Source organism: Bombina bombina, chromosome 2 (assembly GCF_027579735.1).
Source record: "Bombina bombina isolate aBomBom1 chromosome 2, aBomBom1.pri, whole genome shotgun sequence".
Lineage (NCBI taxonomy): Eukaryota > Metazoa > Chordata > Amphibia > Anura > Bombinatoridae > Bombina > Bombina bombina.
In genome coordinates, this window is record NC_069500.1 from 556,093,901 (window position 1) to 556,116,427 (window position 22,527).

Sequence of the window (22,527 nt, forward strand, 5' to 3'; positions counted from 1 at the left end):
CAGTCTCGTAAGCCAATCTGATGATGCTTTTAATCCAAAAAGAGAGAGAGGTAGAAGTTGCTTTTTGACCTCTCCTTTTACCGGAATAAACAACAAACAAGGAAGATGTTTGTCTAAAATCCTTTGTAGCATCTAAATAGAATTTTAGAGCGCGAACAACATCCAAGTTGTGTAACAAACGTTCCTTCTTCGAAACTGGTTTCGGACACAGAGAAGGTACGATAATCTCCTGGTTAATGTTTTTGTTAGAAACAACTTTTGGAAGAAAACCAGGTTTAGTACGTAAAACCACCTTATCTGCATGGAACACCAGATAAGGAGGAGAACACTGCAGAGCAGATAGTTCCGAAACTCTTCTAGCAGAAGAAATTGCAACCAAAAACAAAACTTTCCAAGATAATAACTTAATATCAACGGAATGTAAGGGTTCAAACGGAACCCCCTGAAGAACTGAAAGAACTAAGTTGAGACTCCAAGGAGGAGTCAAAGGTTTGTAAACAGGCTTGATTCTAACCAGAGCCTGAACAAAGGCTTGAACATCTGGCACAGCTGCCAGCTTTTTGTGAAGTAACACAGACAAGGCAGAAATCTGTCCCTTCAGGGAACTTGCAGATAAACCTTTTTCCAATCCTTCTTGAAGGAAGGATAGAATCTCAGGAATCTTAACCTTGTCCCAAGGGAATCCTTTAGATTCACACCAACAGATATATTTTTTCCAAATTTTGTGGTAAATCTTTCTAGTTACAGGCTTTCTGGCCTGAACAAGAGTATCGATAACAGAATCTGAGAACCCTCGCTTCGATAAGATCAAGCGTTCAATCTCCAAGCAGTTAGCTGGAGTGAAACCAGATTTGGATGTTCGAACGGACCCTGAACAAGAAGGTCTCGTCTCAAAGGTAGCTTCCAAGGTGGAGCCGATGACATATTCACCAGATCTGCATACCAAGTCCTGCGTGGCCACGCAGGAGCTATCAAGATCACCGACGCCCTCTCCTGATTGATCCTGGCTACCAGCCTGGGGATGAGAGGAAACGGCGGGAACACATAAGCTAGTTTGAAGGTCCAAGGTGCTACTAGTGCATCCACTAGAGCCGCCTTGGGATCCCTGGATCTGGACCCGTAGCAAGGAACTTTGAAGTTCTGACGAGAGGCCATCAGATCCATGTCTGGAATGCCCCACAGCTGAGTGACTTGGGCAAAGATTTCCGGATGGAGTTCCCACTCCCCCGGATGCAATGTCTGACGACTCAGAAAATCCGCTTCCCAATTTTCCACTCCTGGGATGTGGATAGCAGACAGGTGGCAGGAGTGAGACTCCGCCCATAGAATGATTTTGGTCACTTCTTCCATCGCTAGGGAACTCCTTGTTCCCCCCTGATGGTTGATGTACGCAACAGTTGTCATGTTGTCTGACTGAAACCGTATGAACTTGGCCCTCGCTAGCTGAGGCCAAGCCTTGAGAGCATTGAATATCGCTCTCAGTTCCAGAATATTTATCGGTAGAAGAGATTCTTCCCGAGACCAAAGACCCTGAGCTTTCAGGGATCCCCAGACCGCGCCCCAGCCCATCAGACTGGCGTCGGTCGTGACAATGACCCACTCTGGTCTGCGGAATGTCATCCCTTGTGACAGGTTGTCCAGGGACAGCCACCAACGGAGTGAGTCTCTGGTCCTCTGATTTACTTGTATCTTCGGAGACAAGTCTGTATAGTCCCCATTCCACTGACTGAGCATGCACAGTTGTAATGGTCTTAGATGAATGCGCGCAAAAGGAACTATGTCCATTGCCGCTACCATCAAACCTATCACTTCCATGCACTGCGCTATGGAAGGAAGAGGAACGGAATGAAGTATCCGACAAGAGTCTAGAAGTTTTGTTTTTCTGGCCTCTGTCAGAAAAATCCTCATTTCTAAGGAGTCTATTATTGTTCCCAAGAAGGGAACCCTTGTTGACGGAGATAGAGAACTCTTTTCCACGTTCACTTTCCATCCGTGAGATCTGAGAAAGGCCAGGACAATGTCCGTGTGAGCCTTTGCTTGAGGAAGGGACGACGCTTGAATCAGAATGTCGTCCAAGTAAGGTACTACAGCAATGCCCCTTGGTCTTAGCACAGCTAGAAGGGACCCTAGTACCTTTGTGAAAATCCTTGGAGCAGTGGCTAATCCGAAAGGAAGCGCCACGAACTGGTAATGCTTGTCCAGGAATGCGAACCTTAGGAACCGATGATGTTCCTTGTGGATAGGAATATGTAGATACGCATCCTTTAAATCCACCGTGGTCATGAATTGACCTTCCTGGATGGAAGGAAGAATAGTTCGAATGGTTTCCATCTTGAACGATGGAACCTTGAGAAACTTGTTTAAGATCTTGAGATCTAAGATTGGTCTGAACGTTCCCTCTTTTTTGGGAACTATGAACAGATTGGAGTAGAACCCCATCCCTTGTTCTCCTAATGGAACAGGATGAATCACTCCCATTTTTAACAGGTCTTCTACACAATGTAAGAATGCCTGTCTTTTTATGTGGTCTGAAGACAACTGAGACCTGTGGAACCTCCCCCTTGGGGGAAGCCCCTTGAATTCCAGAAGATAACCTTGGGAGACTATTTCTAGCGCCCAAGGATCCAGAACATCTCTTGCCCAAGCCTGAGCGAAGAGAGAGAGTCTGCCCCCCACCAGATCCGGTCCCGGATCGGGGGCCAACATTTCATGCTGTCTTGGTAGCAGTGGCAGGTTTCTTGGCCTGCTTTCCCTTGTTCCAGCCTTGCATTGGTCTCCAAGCTGGCTTGGCTTGAGAAGTATTACCCTCTTGCTTAGAGGACGTAGCACTTTGGGCTGGTCCGTTTCTACGAAAGGGACGAAAATTAGGTTTATTTTTTGCCTTGAAAGGCCGATCCTGAGGAAGGGCGTGGCCCTTACCCCCAGTGATATCAGAGATAATCTCTTTCAAGTCAGGGCCAAACAGCGTTTTCCCCTTGAAAGGAATGTTAAGTAGCTTGTTCTTGGAAGACGCATCAGCTGACCAAGATTTCAACCAAAGCGCTCTGCGCGCCACAATAGCAAACCCAGAATTCTTAGCCGCTAACCTAGCCAATTGCAAAGTGGCGTCTAGGGTGAAAGAATTAGCCAATTTGAGAGCATTGATTCTGTCCATAATCTCCTCATAAGGAGGAGAATCACTATCGACCGCCTTTATCAGCTCATCGAACCAGAAACACGCGGCTGTAGCGACAGGGACAATGCATGAAATTGGTTGTAGAAGGTAACCCTGCTGAACAAACATCTTTTTAAGTAAACCTTCTAATTTTTTATCCATAGGATCTTTGAAAGCACAACTATCCTCTATGGGTATAGTGGTGCGTTTGTTTAAAGTGGAAACCGCTCCCTCGACCTTGGGGACTGTCTGCCATAAGTCCTTTCTGGGGTCGACCATAGGAAACAATTTTTTAAATATGGGGGGAGGGACGAAAGGAATACCAGGCCTTTCCCATTCTTTATTAACAATGTCCGCTACCCGCTTGGGTATAGGAAAAGCTTCTGGGAGCCCCGGGACCTCTAGGAACTTGTCCATTTTACATAGTTTCTCTGGGATGACCAACTTGTCACAATCATCCAGAGTGGATAATACCTCCTTAAGCAGAATGCGGAGATGTTCCAACTTAAATTTAAACGTAATCACATCAGGTTCAGCTTGTTGAGAAATGTTCCCTGAATCAGTAATTTCTCCCTCAGACAAAACCTCCCTGGCCCCATCAGACTGGTTTAGGGGCCCTTCAGAACCATTATTATCAGCGTCGTCATGCTCTTCAGTATCTAAAACAGAGCAGTCGCGCTTACGCTGATAAGTGTTCATTTTGGCTAAAATGTTTTTGACAGAATTATCCATTACAGCCGTTAATTGTTGCATAGTAAGGAGTATTGGCGCGCTAGATGTACTAGGGGCCTCCTGAGTGGGCAAGACTCGTGTAGACGAAGGAGGGAATGATGCAGTACCATGCTTACTCCCCTCACTTGAGGAATCATCTTGGGCATCATTGTCATTGTCACATAAATCACATTTATTTAAATGAATAGGAATTCTGGCTTCCCCACATTCAGAACACAGTCTATCTGGTAGTTCAGACATGTTAAACAGGCATAAACTTGATAACAAAGTACAAAAAACGTTTTAAAATTAAACCGTTACTGTCACTTTAAATTTTAACTGAACACACTTTATTACTGCAATTGCGAAAAAATATGAAGGAATTGTTCAAAATTCACCAAATTTTCACCACAGTGTCTTAAAGCCTTAAAAGTATTGCACACCAAATTTGGAAGCTTTAACCCTTAAAATAACGGAACCGGAGCCGTTTTTAACTTTAACCCCTTTACAGTCCCTGGTATCTGCTTTGCTGAGACCCAACCAAGCCCAAAGGGGAATACGATACCAAATGACGCCTTCAGAAAGTCTTTTCTAAGTATCAGAGCTCCTCTCACATGCGACTGCATGTCATGCCTCTCAAAAACAAGTGCGCAACACCGGCGCGAAAATGAGGCTCTGCCTATGATTTGGGAAAGCCCCTAAAGAATAAGGTGTCTAAAACAGTGCCTGTCGATATTATTATATCAAAATACCCAGATTAAATGATTCCTCAAGGCTAAATATGTGTTAAAAATGAATCGATTTAGCCCAGAAAAGTCTACAGACTTAATAAGCCCTTGTGAAGCCCTTATTTACGATCTTAATAAACATGGCTTACCGGATCCCATAGGGAAAATGACAGCTTCCAGCATTACATCGTCTTGTTAGAATGTGTCATACCTCAAGCAGCAAGAGACTGCTCACTGTTCCCCCAACTGAAGTTAATTGCTCTCAACAGTCCTGTGTGGAACAGCCATGGATTTTAGTGACGGTTGCTAAAATCATTTTCCTCATACAAACAGAAATCTTCATCTCTTTTCTGTTTCTGAGTAAATAGTACATACCAGCACTATTTCAAAATAACAAACTCTTGATTGAATAATAAAAACTACAGTTAAACACTAAAAAACTCTAAGCCATCTCCGTGGAGATGTTGCCTGTACAACGGCAAAGAGAATGACTGGGGTAGGCGGAGCCTAGGAGGGATCATGTGACCAGCTTTGCTGGGCTCTTTGCCATTTCCTGTTGGGGAAGAGAATATCCCACAAGTAAGGATGACGCCGTGGACCGGACACACCTATGTTGGAGAAAAGTATTTGTGTTCTCATTTAAATTCTCTGAAAAATGGCCAAGAAATCATAAATTCTGCCAGGGTATGTAAACTTATGAGCACAACTGTACCCAAGCTCTAGAGGACACTGAATGAAACCGGGAGGGTAAAGGCAGACCCTTAAAAACAGCTTCCGAAGAAACAAAGACGTCAAATTTGTAAAACTTTCTGAAAGTATGCAAGGAGGACCAGGTAGCCGCCTTACAAATCTGCTCCATAAAAGCCTCATTTTTGAAGGCCCAAGATGAAGCTACTGCTCTAGTGGAATGAGCCGTAATCCTCTGAGGGGGCTTGTGTCCCGCCGTCTCATAGGCGAGGCGTATCAAGCTCCTCAGTCAAAAAGACAAAGAAGTAGCAGAAGCCCGCTAACCCCTGCGCTTCCCTGAATAGACTACAAAAAGAGAGTTAGATTGTCTGAAATACCTAGTCGTCTGAAGATAGAACTTCAAGGCACGAATCACATCCAGATTATGAAGCAGTCTCTCCTTAGAAGAAGAGGGGCTAGGACACAGAGAAGGAACAACTATATAGTTTTGGTCAGACACCACCTTGGGAAGAAATCCCAAACCGGTGGAAGAACCGGTGGAAGAACAAGGCTGCCAGTTCGGAAATTCTGCGGGCCGATACAATGGCTAACAAGAACAGCACCTTCCAAGACAGGACCATTATGTCAAGAAAATGCATAGGCTCAAACGGAGCCCTTTGTAAAACTTTAAGAACCAAATTCAAGCTCCACGGGGGAGCAGACTGCCTAAACACAGGCCTGATTCTAGACAGGGCCTGAACAAAGGATTGAATGTCAGGGAGCTCAGCGAGCTTCCTATGCAACAACAATGATAGAGCCGAGATCTGTCCCTTCAAGGAACTAGCGGCAAGACCCTTCTGCAAACCCTCTTGTAGAAAAGACAAAATCCTGGATACCTTCACCTTGTGCCAAGGATATCCATGTCTCTCACACCAGCACAAGTAAACTCTCCACACCTTATATGGTAGATGCGTCGATTGACTGGCTTCCTTGCCTGAACTAGAGTGTAAATCACGGTTTCAGAAAAACCTCTCTTGGCTAAGACTAAGCGTTCAATCTACACGCAGTCAGCCTCAGAGAATCTAGATTCTGATGTTGAAAAGGACCCTGTTCCAGCAGATCCCTGCGACAGGGTAACCTCCACGGCGGAGAGGATGACATCTCCACCAGATCCGCAAACCACGTCCTCCGTGGCCACGAAGGAGCAATCAGAATGGACGACGCTCTCCTCTGCTTTATGTATGCCACTATACGAGGTAGAAGTGGTAATGGAGGGAAAATGTACACTAGACTGAACTCCTAAGGTACCACCAACGCATCTATCAGCTCCGCTTAGGGGTCCCTCGACCTCGATCTGTATCGGGGAAGTTTGCAATTTAATCGGGATGCCATGAGATCGATCTCTGGCGTCCCCCATCTGAGACAAATCTCCGCAAACACCTCAGGGTGAAGAGACCATTCTCCCGGATGAAATGTTTGCCTGCTGAGAAAGTCCGCTTCCTAGTTGTCCACTCCAGGGATGTGGATCGCTAAGAGCGAACAGCCATGGAGCCGTGGGTCTCCGCCCACTCCAGAATCTGAGACACCTCCCTCATCGCAAGGGAGCTCCTCGTACCCCCCTGGTGAATGATGTAAGCCACCGAGGTAATGTTGTCCATCAGGAACCTGATGAAGTTGCATTCACCCAGACAGGGCCACACCTTCAGAGCGTTGTAGATTGCTTGCAGTTCCAGAATATTTATCGGAAGAAGAGACTCCAGCCGAGACCATTTTCCCTGTGCCATCCTGGCACCCCAAACAGCTTCCCATCCCGTCAGACTCGCGTCCGTGGTCACAATTTCCCAGGACGGTCTCAAGAAGGATGTCCCCATGGACAACTGGACCGGACGGATCCACCAAGAGAGGGAAGACCGAGTCCATGCATATCAGCTGTGACAGATCAGAATGATCGCCGTTCCACTGCCTCAACATGTACAGTTGAAGAGGTCTGAGATGAAATCTTGCGAATGGAATGACGTCTATGCTGGAGATCATGAGCCCAATCACCTCCATACACTGAGCCACTGAGGGACTCCTTGAGGACTGAAGGGCAAGAGAGGCGGACGCAATCTTTCTGTGTAGCTGATCTGTGAGGAATATCTTCATGGACACAGAGTCTCGTATCATGCCCAGAAACTCCACCATGGTGCTGGGAACCAGGGAGCTCTTTCTGGAGTTGATCTTCCAACAGTGAGATTGAAGTAACAGAAGCAGAGCCCTTGAGTTGACCTCTGCCAGGTGAAAGGACGGCGCCTGAACCAGAATGTCGTCCAGGTAGGGCGCCACTACAATACCCCTGGATCTGGCCACTGCAAGCAGTGTCCCCAGAACCTTCGTGAAGACTCTCTGAGCCATTGCCAGACCAAAGGGAAGGGCCACAAATTGAAAAATTTTGGTGCAGAAACGCAAATCTGAGAAACTTGAAGTGGTCCCTGTGAATTGGAACATGCATATTTTAAACCTCTAGCCAGGCTCCTCAGCCGGAGGTCTGGATGACACAGACTCTGAACCAGAAGGAACCCCCTCCGAAGCGTCGGAGTGGGCCTCATCGTCGAATTACTCCACAGGAGTTTCCGACATGGATGAATCCTGAGTCGGGCCGCTCTGGAAAGCTCTACGCTTGCGTTTAGCAGAACGCGGTAAAGCATGGATCACTTTAGAGACTGCCGTTTGAAGTTGGTCCGCAAAATCTGGAAGCCAGCAAATCTCCCCCGAAGGGCTCAGTAGTACTAGACATTCTCTTATTTTTAGATGTCATAGCTCTTTCAAGGCATGTGGAACATAGTTGCGCAGGTTGGTCTACCGTAACCTCACAATAAACACAGGTAAAAGACTTAGATAAAGAGGGAGTACCCTCCAACGCATCTGAATCATCCATAGCTTTTATCTTAATTAGCAAAATTAAAAACAGACACCTTTATAACCGCCAATGGCCGGGGCACTCGCCACCTCCTCAGACCCAGACTAGAGAAACCGCTTTGTCTCCTCCGTCGCAGATCAAACCGGAAGTGAAGCCCTAACAGGACCGCCCCTGCCTAAAGGAGAAAACACACCAAAAAAAGGGCGCGCAAAAACTCCCGGAAATGAACCTGTCAGTTCCACCACATTGCCAGAGCCTCATCCCACACATAACACAGCAATGAAACAATAAACTGAATGTATAAACCCCCCCTGTTCAATAATCCCCTTACCAGGAATATTAACCCTTGATTCTATAAAGATAAAAGGTGCCATACTGTGGCCCTGTCTTCTGTGTTTTAAAAAGAATAAAAAATGAAACGATCTTACCAGAATCCACGCCGTGGAACAGGAACATGGCCCTTCAAGTTTGACAGGTCGTATTATCGCTCCTGACATGGACTTGAAAGAAGAAAGCAGTCTGCGAAACTCGTCAATGCCGATTGCTGTAGGAGGTGTCGTAGAGGAGAGCTCTCCCTGCATCTCTGGACTTTAACTTTCACCCATGCCCTCAACTGAAAGGCTTGTTAGGGCTACTTAAACTCCTGTCCCATAGCTGAGAGTAGAACTCCATAAGAGACCTCCAAAACTTCTGCACCTCTCTGCCATCCTCCTGTGACGAAAGGCAAAGAATGACTGGGGGATGAGGGGAGTGGGGGAGGTATTTAAGCCTTTGGCTGGGGTGTCTTTGCCTCCTCTTGGTGGCCAGGTCCTTAATTCCCATGAGTGATGAATGAAGCCGTGGACTCTCCTCCCCTTTAGATGGAAAGTAATATTAATCATACTGGTTCCTCTTCAATCGGCACTAATTAAAAACCATATACTCAGAATGTGAAGTTGTTAATAATCATAATAATAATCATAATAAAAATTGTGTGAAATTAAATCAAGTTTTAATATTTACCTTCATTTTTCCGCTATATTTTGGATCAGAAATAGTTTCAAATGCAGCATCCTTGCTCTGCTGGACAAATTCTGGAAACTTTGAAAATACTTCACTGCAAACACGATTGATGTGAGCTTTCTAAACATAAAGAACAGAAGAAATAATTTATGTATCACTATACATCGTAATCGTCAAATAAAACTACTATTATTGATTTTCTTCATATTCTCAAGATGACAGAGATACAGAATGTTGTGGCACTATATAAAAAAATTATAATAAAAATGATGTCATATTCAGTATAAGTGCATATTGTGTGTCTTTTTTTCTAGTAGATAGAACCTCCCACTCCTTAGACTGCCACACTTTTCTATATATAACCCTTTTCCCCAGCACAAACTAATACCATTCAAAAATTATTATTGGTGGTCAGGGATTATCCAATAACGAGAACCCAGTTACTGTATACATAATAAACATTTTGTTATATTCAATACATAATAAAATTAATAATTATGAATTATTCCCTACACAGACAACAAATGTTTACCAATAGACAGTCTCTGCTTAAATAAATGCCACGGTAATCCCAAAGAAAATGTTCCAATAGTTACCATGAAAAAGTAATTCCTTATTAGATGTCACAATTTGTTCGATGATTACTTGAATTGGGTACCCTTATATTTAGCAGAAATCCACAATGGCCCTGTATGCAATGTAACAATACATCTCTCAGAAAGTCTTCCTAGAGTACCACTATGGTGTCTTCTTTGTCATGTTCTGCTGATAACCGAACTGTGCTGAGCAATGGTCGGGAGTGACATCTTACTCAACCTTACATTCCCTATATAAGTTGCTGCATTTAACGATCCTCATAGAGCTTGTACACTGACCGGATAGCATATTTCATTTTGTTGTCTGTTTTGCACATAAGCAAACAGGGCTCATACTGGGTTGTCCTTACTACAAACACCACTCTCACGGCACTCCAGTAGGAGTGGCTAGATACTAGACTGCTACACGTGTTTCACCCACAATGGCTTCTCATTTGGCTTTCTCAGGCAAGTGATCATTCAATGCATTCTATTGTTTTTATATTTACTACTCTGAGTGAAATGCTAACTGTTTTCTGTCTGTGACACTCTTTCTTAAATCCTTAAAACTTTTTTTACATTCTATATATGACAACAGTTTTCTATTTATCTATCTACATATATTTATTTATTTACTTAGAAACACTATGTGGCCCAAAGTATGTGGATACTTGACCACTGTACCTTGTGAGCTTGTTGGACATCCCATTCTGAAACCATGGCCATTAATATGAAGTTGCATCCCCCCCTCTGCGGCTATAACAGCCATCACTCTTCTTTGTCTGTGGAAATTTGTGCCCATTCAGCCAAAAGAGCATTTGTGAGGTCAGACACTGATTTTGGATGAGAAGGTCTGGCTCGCAATCTGTTTTCAATTTATCCCAAAAATATAGCTAGTTGCTGCAAGATATTTCAGTACTCTGGGTATATTGGAGTTTTCCATCTTGGAGTAGGTAGAGATGTGCACCACTCCTTTTTCTTTCATGGTTCAGATAGAGAATACAATTTCAAACAACTTTCCCAGTTCATATATGTTATCTAATTTGCTTCATTCTCTTGGTATCCTTTGTTGAAGAAACAGTGATGAACATGGATTAGCAAATAACATGAGGCACCTCTGTGCAGCAACCAATCAGCAGCTCTTAAGCAACCTAGGTATTCTTTTTAACAAAGGATACAAAAAGAACAAAACAAATTAGATAATAGAAGTAAATTAGAATGTTGTTTAAAATTACATGCTCCATCGGAATCATGAAAGACAGACATTTTGAGGTGCAAAGACATTTTAATACAAAAAATAGGTAAAACCACAGCATCATGACACACAAATATAAATAATCATAAATATAAAACTCCCACATAAAGATGCAAAAAAAGAAAATTTATGCTTACCTGATAAATGTATTTCTTCTTAGACACGATGAGTCCACGGATCATCTTCATTACTTATGGGATATTCACTTCCTGGTCAAGAGGCAAAGAGCACCACAGCAGAGCTGTTAAATAGCTCCTCCCTTCCCTCCCACTCCAGTCATTCAACTGAAGTTAGGAAGAGAAAGGAAAAGCCAAGGTGCAGAGGTGACTGAAGTTTACAATAAAAAACATCCTGTATAAAAATGACAGGGCGGGCCGTGGACTCATCGGGTCTAAGAAGAAATAAATTTATCAGGTAAGCATAAATTTTCTTTTCTTCTTAAAGACACGATGAGTCCACGGATCATCTTCATTACTTATGGGATTCAATACCCAAGCTAGAGTACACGGATGATACGGGAGGGACATGACAGGATACCTAAACGGAAGGCACCACTGCATGAAGAGCCTTTCTCCCAAAGGCCGCCTCAGCCGAGGCAAAAGTATCAAATTTGTAAAATTTTGTAAAGGTGTGAAAAGACCAAGTTGCAGCCTTGCAAATCTGTTCCACAGAAGCTTCATTTTTGAATGCCCATGAGGCAGCAACAGCCCTAGTGGAATGAGCCGTAATCCTCTCAGGAGGCTGCTGTCCAGCAGTTTCGTAAGCCAAACGTATAATACTCTTCAGCCAAAAAGAAAGAGAAACAGCCGTAGCTTTCTGTCCCCTACGTTTGCCTGAAAATACCACAAACAAAGAGGAAAACTGGCGAAAGTCTTTATTCGCCTGTAAATAAAACTTTAGAAAGAAGAAAGATTAGGACACAAGGAAGGTACAACAATTTCCTGATTAATGTTCCAATCAGAAACAACCTTGGGAAGAAATCCAAATTTCGTACGTAAGACAACCTTATCCGCATGAAAAATAAGGTAAGGGGGCTCACAATGTAATGCTGAAAGCTCAGACACTCTACGAGCAGAATAAATTGCTACCAAAAATAAAACCTTCCAAGATAACAACTTGATATCTAAGGAATGCATAGGTTCAAACGGTACTCCTTGAAGAACCTTGAGAACTAAATTAAGACTCCATGGAGGAGTAACTGGTCTAAACACATCTGTAAAGGAAGGTACCTCATAATATCTGTCTAATTTGCAAGACCTTGGGGGGACAACCATCACTGTGGAGTCACTATCATCTAGGATAATTAAAACCTCTTTAATTAAGAGACGAAGATGTTCCAGTTTAAACCTGAAAGATACCACTTCTGAGTCGGTCAAAGGTAGCACCTCCTCCGAATCTGAGATTTCTCCTTCAGATGCCAGAGCAGGAACCTCTTCCTCAGATCTGTGAGACTTCTGAGATAGCTACCACAGCATCAGAAACCTCGCTAACTGCAGAAATGGACTTTCTCTTGCGATGGCCCTGCAACATTGGAAAGGCAGAGCATCAGAGATAGTAGTAGACATAAGAGAAGCTATGTCCTGTAGTGAAATTCCAGAAGGAACTACAGTAGACGTGCAGGGCACTGCTGGTGAGGGCGATCATTTTTGGGACACTTGGGGAGAAAGTTGCTGCAGAAATTGACCCTCATCAGAGGACTCTTGGACAACATCTGTCTGAGAGGAGATTGGCTCAGCAAAAATGTTATCCCTAAAATTAACAGTCCTTTCAATACATGTAGGACAGAAAGGGATTGGTGAAAATAAACTTAGCAACATAACTCCAGCCCCAGTGCCTGCACCTAATCACTGCCCAAGTAAGACTTATTTTCTGAAAGTCTGAAACTGTCCCCACATAAGTAAGGTTTACCATTAACCCCTTATGTACCGTAGTGCTAATGAAACAAACACTGAGACTCCTTAGATCCCAGAAAAAGGTAGCACTTACCTCAAACACTGCCTGGCAGTAGGGCAGTTCCCAAGCTTGAGAGGTCCTCTCCCTCACATTGGCCTGAGAGATAATCAATGCTGAGTCAGTAATAATCTCAGGCTGAAGGATATGGGGCAGCTGAAAATGGGAGGCGCAGTGAGAATTATGTCCCACCAGTTCCCATAGCTCTAAAGCCTCCAGAGCTCTACTGTAGAGACTGATATTTACTAGGCTACACCCCAGAACAAAGTAGCACTCTCTGGCACTACTCATAAAACAAAAAAACTCTTGATTGAAGAATCTAAACTAACACCTCATTTTACCTGCTGCCTATCACTAACGTAGGCAAAGAGAATGACTGGAGTGGGAGGGAAGGAAGGAGCTATTTAACAGCTCTACTGTGGTGCTCTTTGCCTCTTCCTGCTGACCAGGAAGTGAATATCCCATAAGTAATGAAGATGATCCGTGGACTCATTGTGTCTTTAAGAAGAAACATATTTATCTACATGGTAATATCACATCCTTTAAAAATCCACAAAAATTCTAATCATGTAACAAATTACACCTTATAGACATCACATGTCTTAGTTTAACGGTCACTATATAACTGGAATAATAGCAAAATAATTAACTATGGCTTAATAATCTCAAATAAACAGGGACAATAATATACAATGATACTTTTTATTTAGGCTAAATATACAGTCCTCATACTTAAAAAAAAAATTTTAAAAAATGTAAGTCCTTTCCATAGAACTTAAAACCGAAATAGGAAATTTGGTTAAACATAAACAAAAGAAATAGTCGATTGACTTCATTAAGGTGAAGGGTAATAGAATATCAGACATACAAAAGATAAGTAATTATATAAGAGACTATTTTGTTCAAGTCTTCTCTGCTACCTCGATTAACCATCAGGCTAAACAAACTTTTTGGGATAAACTTGAAATACCACAAATTCCCAATGAACATCTGACCAAGATTAATGCCCCAATTACGGAGGAATAAAGCCCCTGGCCCAGACCAATTGCCCATAGAATTATATAAACTACTAGGGGAAGATATTCACCCAGTTCTAGAGAAATTATTTAACCATTATTATAGTTTAGGTATAATGCATTCTCCATTTTTTACATCCTCCCTAGTCTCTTTAATACTTAAGAAAGACAAGGACCCGGAACAAATTGATTCTTATAGGCCCATTTCATTGTTAAACAATGATTACAAACTCCTAACAGGAATAATAGCACAGCGATTAAAACCCTTTATGCATTTACTGATCCATAAAGACCAAACTGGGTTCATGACAGGGAGAAATTCAACTAATAATTTGAGGAAATTGCAGAACGTAATAGAATTCTTCTGGGAAAAACAGGGAAAAGAGAGTGTAAAATTATCAACTGATTATGCTATTTTAACGATCGATGCAGAAAAAGCGTTCGATACGGTTACATGGGATCATTTGACATTCTCGTTAGAAAGATTCGGACTAAAGGGTGCATTCCTGAATTTTATATGACTGATCTATAAACAACTCTAAAGCCTCTTTCCTAGTTAATGGACTCCCAACAGAACCTATTCTTCTTCAAAAAGGGACTAGGCAGGGTTGTCCACTCTCCCCCTACCTATTTAATCTTGCTATTGAACCCCTGGCAATACTTTTAAGAAAAGAACTAGAAGGAATCTGTATAGGGCTTACTCAAGTAGTACTCTCATTGTATGCAGATGACCTATTGATTTTTTTAAAAGATTCAAAAAAGAATATCCCACTTATTTTAAAAATCTTTGAGGATTTTGGCTCGTTTTCGGGCTATAAGGTCAATCGCAAAAAGTCTGAAATATTATGGCTAAACAAACATAACAATGGTTTACAGGAAATTCCCTTTTCAACAGCAAGTAACTATATTAAATACTTACGCCTAGATTTAGAGTTTTGCGGCCAAAGGGGTGCGTTAGCTACGCATGCTTTTTTCTGGCTGCACCTTTTAAATACCGCTGGTATTTAGAGATCACAGAATGGCTGCGTTAGGCTCCAAAAAAGGAGCGTACAGGCATATTTACCGCCACTGCAACTCTCGATACCAGCGGTGCTTACGGACGCGGCCAGCTTCAAAAACGTGCTCGTGCACAATTCCCCCATAGGAAACAATGGGGCAGTTTGAGCTGAAAAAAAATCTAACACCTGCAAAAAAGCAGCGTTCAGCTCCTAACGCGGCCCCATTGTTTCCTATGGGGAAACACTTCCTAAGTCTGCACCTAACACTCTAACATGAACCCCGAGTCTAAACACCCCTAACCTTACACTTATTAACCCCTAATCTGCCGCCCCCGCTATCGCTGACCCCTGCATATTTTTTTAACCCCTAATCTGCCGCTCCATACAGCGCCGCCACCTACATTATCCCTATGTACCCCTAATCTGCTGCCCCTAACACCGCCGACCCCTATATTATATTTATTAACCCCTAATATGCCGCCCCCAACGTCGCCGCTACCTAACTACACTTATTAACGCCTAATCTGCCGACCGCATCTCACCGCTACTATAATAAAGTTATTAACCCCTAATCCGCCTCACTCCCGCCTCAATAACCCTAAAATAAATAGTATTAACCCCTAATCTGCCCTCCCTAACATCGCCGACACCTAACTTCAATTATTAACCCCTAATCTGCCGATCGCACCTCACCGCTACTATAAAAAATGTATTTATTTTAACCAGGTACAATAGCTAAAATAGTTAAAATTACAAAATTACCTGTAAAATAAATCCTAACCTAAGTTACAATTAAACCTAACACTACACTATCAATAAATTAATTAAATAAAATACCTACAATTATCTACAATTAAACCTAACACTACACTATCAATAAATTAATTAAATAAAATACCTACAATTATCTACAATTAAACCTAACACTACACTATCAATAAATTAATTAAATAAAATACCTACAATTATCTACAATTAATTACAAAAAATAAAAAAATATTTACAAACATTAGAAAAATATTACAACAATTTTAAACTAATTACACCTACTCCAAGCCCCCTAATAAAATAACAAAGACCCCCAAAATAAAAAAATGCCCTACCCTATTCTAAATTTAAAAAGTTCAAAGCTCTTTTACCTTACCAGCCCTGAACAGGGCCCTTTGCAGGGCATGCCCCAAAGAATTCAGCTCTTTTGCCTGTAAAAAAAAACACATACAATACCCCCCCCAACATTACAACCCACCACCCACATACCCCTAATCTAACCCAAACCCCCTTAAATAAACCTAACACTAAGCCCCTGAAGATCTTCCTACCTTATCTTCACTATGCCAGGTTCACCGATCCGTCCTCGGAAGTCTTGATCCAAGCCTCGGAAGTGTTGATCCAAGCCCAAGCGGGGGGGGCTGAAGAGTGACGTCCATCCTCGGGCTGAAGTCTGGATCCAAGCGGCGGCTGAAGAAATCCATCATCGGGCTGAAGTCGGAAGTCCATCATCGGGATGAAGTCTTCTATCAAGCAGCATCTTCAATCTTCTTTCTTCCGGAGCGGAGCCATCTTCTTCCCAGCCGACGCGGATCCATCCTCTTCTAACGACGCCTACTAGCCGAATGACGGTTCCTTTAAATGACGTCATCCAAGATGGCGTCCGTTGAATTCCGATTGGCTGATAGGATTCTATCAGCCAATCGGAATTAAGGTAGGAAAATTCTGATTGGCTGATGGAATCAGCCAATCAGATTGAGCTCGCATTCTATTGGCTGATCGGAACAGCCAATAGAATGCAAGCTCAATCTGATTGGCTGATCGGATCAGCCAATCGGATTGAACTTGAACCTGATTGGCTGATTCCATCAGCCAATCAGAATTTTCCTACCTTAATTCCGATTGGCTGATAGAATCCTATCAGCCAATCGGAATTCGACGGACGCCATCTTGGATGACATCATTTAAAGGAACCGTCATTCGGCTAGTAGGCGTCGTTAGAAGAGGATGGATCCGCTCCGCTCCGGAAGAAAGAAGATTGAAGATGCTGCTTGATAGAAGACTTCATCCCGATGATGGACTTCCGACTTCAGCCGCCGCTTGGATCCAGACTTCAGCCCGAGGATGGACGTCACTCTTCAGCCCCCCGCTTGGGCTTGGATCAACACTTCCGAGGCTTGGATCAAGACTTCCGAGGACGGATCGGTGAACCTGGCATGGTGAAGATAAGGTAGGAAGATCTTCAGGGGCTTAGTGTTAGGTTTATTTAAGGGGGGTTTGGGTTAGATTAGGGGTATGTGGGTGGTGGGTTGTAATGTTGGGGGGGGGGTATTGTATGTGTTTTTTTTACAGGCAAAAGAGCTGAATTCTTTGGGGCATGCCCCGCAAAGGGCCCTGTTCAGGGCTGGTAAGGTAAAAGAGCTTTGAACTTTTTTAATTTAGAATAGGGTAGGGCATTTTTTTATTTTGGGGTCTTTGTTATTTTATTAGGGGGCTTAGAGTAGGTGTAATTAGTTTAAAATTGTTGTAATATTTTTCTAATGTTTGTAAATATTTTTTTATTTTTTGTAACTTAGTTCTTTTTTATTTTTTGTACTTTAGTTAGTTTATTTCATTGTATTTATTTGTAGATATTGTATTTAATTCATTAATTGATAGTGTAGTGTTAGGTTTAATTGTAGATAATTGTAGGTATTTTATTTAATTCATTTATTGATAGTGTAGTGTTAGGTTTAATTGTAACTTAGGTTAAATAATTTTGTAATTATTTTAACTATTTTAGCTATTAAATAGTTATTAACTATTTAATAGCTATTGTACCTGATTAAAATAAATACAAAGTTGTCTGTAAAACAAATATTAATCCTAAAATAGCTACAATATAATTATTATTTATATTGTAGCTATATTAGGGTTTATTTTACAGGTAAGTATTTAGCTTTAAATAGGAATAATTTATATAATAAGAGTTAATTTATTTCGTTAGATTTAAATTATATTTAACTTAGGGGGGTGTTAGTGTTAGGGTTAGACTTAGCTTTAGGGGTTAAAAAATTTATTAGAATAGCGGTGAGCTCCGGTCGGCAGATTAGGGGTTAATGTTTGAAGTTAGATGTCGGCGATGTTAGGGAGGGCAGATTAGGGGTTAATACTATTTATTATAGGGTTATTGAGGCGGGAGTGAGGCGGATTAGGGGTTAATAACTTTATTATAGTAGCGGTGTGGTCCGCTCGGCAGATTAGGGGTTAATAAGTGTAGGTAGGTGACGGCGACGTTGGGGGGGCAGATTAGGGGTTAATAAATATAATATAGGGGTCGGCGGTGTTAGGGGCAGCAGATTAGGGGTACATAGGGATAACTTAGCTGGCGGCGCTTTGCGGTCGGCAGATTGGGGTTAATTATTGTAGGCAGCTGGCGGCGACGTTGTGGGGGGCAGATTAGAGGTTAATAAATATAATATAGGGGTCGGCGGTGTTAGGGGCAGCAGATTAGGGGTACATAAGTATAACGTAGGTGGAGGTCGGCAGATTAGGGGTTAAAAAAATGTAATCGAGTGGCGGCGATGTGGGGGGGCCTCGGTTTAGGGGTACATAGGTAGTTTATGGGTGTTAGTGTACTGTAGAGCACAGTAGTTAAGAGCTTTATGAACCGGCGTTAGCCCAAAAAGCTCTTAACTACTGACTTTTTTCTGCGGCTGGAGTTTGGTCGTTAGATTTCTAACGCTTACTTCAGCCAATACTCTAAATACCTGTGTTAGAAAGATCCCATTAAAAAGATAGGATACGCAAATGGCGTAGCGGGATCTGCGGTATGGAAAAGTCGCGGCTGGAAAGTGAGTGTTAGACCCTTTCCTGACTGACTCCAAATACCAGCGGGCGGTAAAAACCAGCGTTAGGAGCCTCTAACGCTGGTTTTCACGGCTACCGCCCAACTCTAAATCTAGGCCTTAGGTATTAAAATATCTAGAAATCCCAATGAGTGGTACAAACTAAATTATACACAACTATGGACCGAAATACATAAAGATCTTGTCAACTGGTCGAAATTCCCTCTATCCCTTATAGGGAAGGTTAATCTAATAAAGATGATGATTTTTCCTAAAATCCTTTATGTAATGCAGAGTATTGCCCTATTTATTACTAGGAAGGATCTTGTATTTTTTAGACGAATTTGTACAAAGTTTCTTTGGAATAATAAGAGGACAGCTTTATCCCACCGCAGACTAACGCTACCAAGAGATAAAGGTGGGTTAGCACTCCCGGATATCGAAACTTATAATTGGGTCTGTATGGGTAAGATCGCTCTCGACTGGATTACGGATTCTGATTATTATACGCCCTTGTCTCTGGACCAGCAATTAATTAAACCTTATTCGTTGAAAGCTTTGCTTCATCTGAAAAGGAATAATTTTCCAGAAAAAATTAAAAAATTCCTAACCAAAAAAATATCATTACTGCCTGGGGGAAAATATGTAACTGTCTGGAGATTGACTCTTCCTTTTCCAATTTCCTGCCGATTATCGGAAACACTGAATTTTCGTATGCCCTAAATTCTAAAATTTTTCAAAGCTGGCAAGAAAATGGTCTGGTTTATATTTCCCAACTACAAGATGCTGAGATGGTTTGCAAATCTTTCACCGAGCTTAAAGAGGAATTTAATATCCCTAATAAACAATTTTTTGCGTACTTACAGGTAAGACACTATCTCAATGAGTTAATGAAAAACCAATCTAATCTTGAAGCTTGGGACAAATTATCCCCTATTATCAAATTTTATAGAAATGGGAGAAAAGCGATATCCATTTTATATAGAACGATAAAGGATTATCAAGTTATGGATAATTTAAGTAGAATTACAGATAAGTGGCACTTTTTAAGTGTAACCCCCAAATAGATACAATTCAGACCAGCTTTGCCATGGTAGATTCTTCTACGACTTCTATCTCCTGGAGAGAATCACATGTAAAGATTGTGAATAAGCTATATGTTACACCAGCAATAGTAAATAAATGGGAGAAAAGATAGATAAATGTCTGTGTCAAGTGCGGGTTTCCTGCGGCTGATATATATATATATATATATATATATATATATCATTATTTCTGGAAATGCGCCAAAATTCAAAAATTCTGGCTTAAGGTCAACTTCTGGCTCGAAAAATTATGCCAGTGCATATTTAAACTCCAAGATGTTCATATATTTTTCCTTGTGGATAATTCTGGTCCAATACTTGCTAATGTTTTTTTAAACATCATAATCTTAACAGGCAGGAACTTAATCCTGAAACATTGGATTTCTAAGAAAAATCCACAATTGTCAGAGTCCAAAAATATATTGTTAAATCAAATGACCCTAGAACAATATGACACTACCTGTAACTTAGAAAAAAAAGTAAGCGTTTTTTCCATAAATGGTTGCCCCTAATTTCCTCTCTGCCTAAAGAAAGCCAATTTCAGATAATGTACCCTTTTCGTGGCTCATTATTTTTGAAGGAAGCCATGTTAAGAGGCGATTTACCCAGTTTATATAGCTAGGAAGGGAGGGATAGAGGAGTGTGGGAGATGGGGGCTTGATCGTCTGTTGTCGGTGGTAATTTTTTTGCCCTTTTTCCTTGTCTTGTTTTGTTTTGCTTGGTTTTGCTTTATTGTGTTTCATTCTGTTTCATTATGTTCTGCTGATGGATTGGAGATATTCTATTGATGGAACTGTAATATGACTTATGCAATTGATTATTTTTTATGTTGTTGTTATAAGATGGAAATTTAATAAAAAGATATATATATATATATAAAAAAAAAAAAACGAAATAGGTATGGTCGACTATACCAACTACTCATATTTTACATAAATATGTGACGTAAAACTAGATTATGGTTCTTCTAAATTCATAAAATTAAAGTGAAATATGATAAGATGATTAAGATCTAAAATATACTCCATCTGGTAGCTACTTTGAAAAATTATATAAAACAAAATTGATGAGGTGATTTAAAAACTACCCAACCAGGAAATTCTACAAAATGAGCGGTAGTGCTATATTGAGAAGTCCAATGTACACAGAATCACAAGACCCACAGTCTTTCTAATGTAGAGTTCTTAAAGGGACATGAAGACCAAAATGTTTCTTTCATGACTCTGACAGAACATGCGGTTTAAAAAAACTTTCCAATTTACTTCCATTATTTAATTTGCTTTGTTCCTTTGGTACCTAGGTAGGCTCAGGAGCCGATATGCACTACTGGGAGCTAGCTGCTGATTGTTGGCTGACCATATGTGTCCCTTCTCATTGGCTCACTCAATGTGCTCAGTTAGCTCCCAGTAGTGAATTGCTGCTCTTTCAAAAAAAGGAAACCAAGAGAATGAAGCAAATTTGATCATAGTAAAGTTCTCGAAAATTGTATGCTTTATCCGAATAACGAAAGAAAAATGTGGGGTTGAATATCCCTTTAAGTATACAGCATATTTAGGCTATGAAGATAGTTTAATTAAATGTGCCCAATAATAAACAGACTTGTAAATGGTTTCTAGAAAATGCATTAAATCATGAAATTGCACATGCACTGCTCCGGTAACAACTGAATAATCAACTCACTCTAGCTCTCCATCTCAGTGTCAGAGGTCTGTGGTGCAGATCTTCCTTTGGGTGGAGCAAGAGTCAGAGCTCAAAAAGCATACAACTTATGGAATATTTTACTCTCCTCCTAGCACAATCACTTCTAATCAGGATCTCATCTTTCAGCATATCTTCAAGATCCTAAATTAACTTTATACAGACAAGAAGCCCTCCTGGGGCATAAGTGAAGTTATTTGCAGGCTAGGAAGAATCTCTCCATACCTATCAAAGCACTGTAGACTGGAGATTGCAAGCAAACACTTTGAAGCAAGGCACCTTGTAGACCAGACTTCAGTCATGATACTGATGAGGATTGGAATGTGCAGCTGCCGAGTGACTAAGAAATCTTTCTTCTGCCTCATAAAGACCAAGTTCCCCTTACTCCATAACCACCAACGTTCACCAATGGGTTACATCCAAGCAACCACTTATAAAAGGCCTTAACAGGAAACCCCATGAAGCCATTATGCACATCCACACAGTCAAGAAGATCCAATGGGTAGTATCAGTCCATTTATGATTTCCGCGTACACTATCTCTTGAATCAGCAGTAAGTGCTAGTATCCAGAATATGGCAGAACTACTATTATTCTGAGCAGCCACTTGTAACTAAGAGGTCTGACCATGATCTCAAAGATATGTCCCCTACAAATTCAGGGATGATAAGCTGGGTTGCAATTGCAACTGTCACTGGAGCTGCACAACACATAGAATCCCAGGTCGGAGATTCTCCAAACAGCCAGGAGGTCTTTTAGTACAGCCATAAAGTCCTAACTAACAATGGCCATAGTGATCAGACTTACATTTTGTAAACTAAAAGCCACAGTAAAAAGCCATTTTCCGTTTAAAACACCTTCAGGGCAAAAGCAACAATGGAGAGCAGTAGTAAAATGAATTACAGTTGAAGCACACACTGAGAAACAACAGAGATCTTGGTGTACTTTGCAGAATAGTATGGCTGAAGGCCTGTGC

General features: G+C 41.5%; 1 protein-coding gene across 1 annotated transcript in view; it reads right to left on the reverse strand.

Annotated features, from left to right (window-relative positions):
• ERCC6L2 (ERCC excision repair 6 like 2) overlaps positions 1 to 22,527 on the reverse strand; it is a 433,149-nt gene that overhangs the window by 230,216 nt on the left and 180,406 nt on the right. The window contains 1 exon segment of the mRNA XM_053702417.1: positions 9,161 to 9,280. Within this exon segment, the coding sequence (XP_053558392.1) occupies positions 9,161 to 9,280 (120 nt within the window).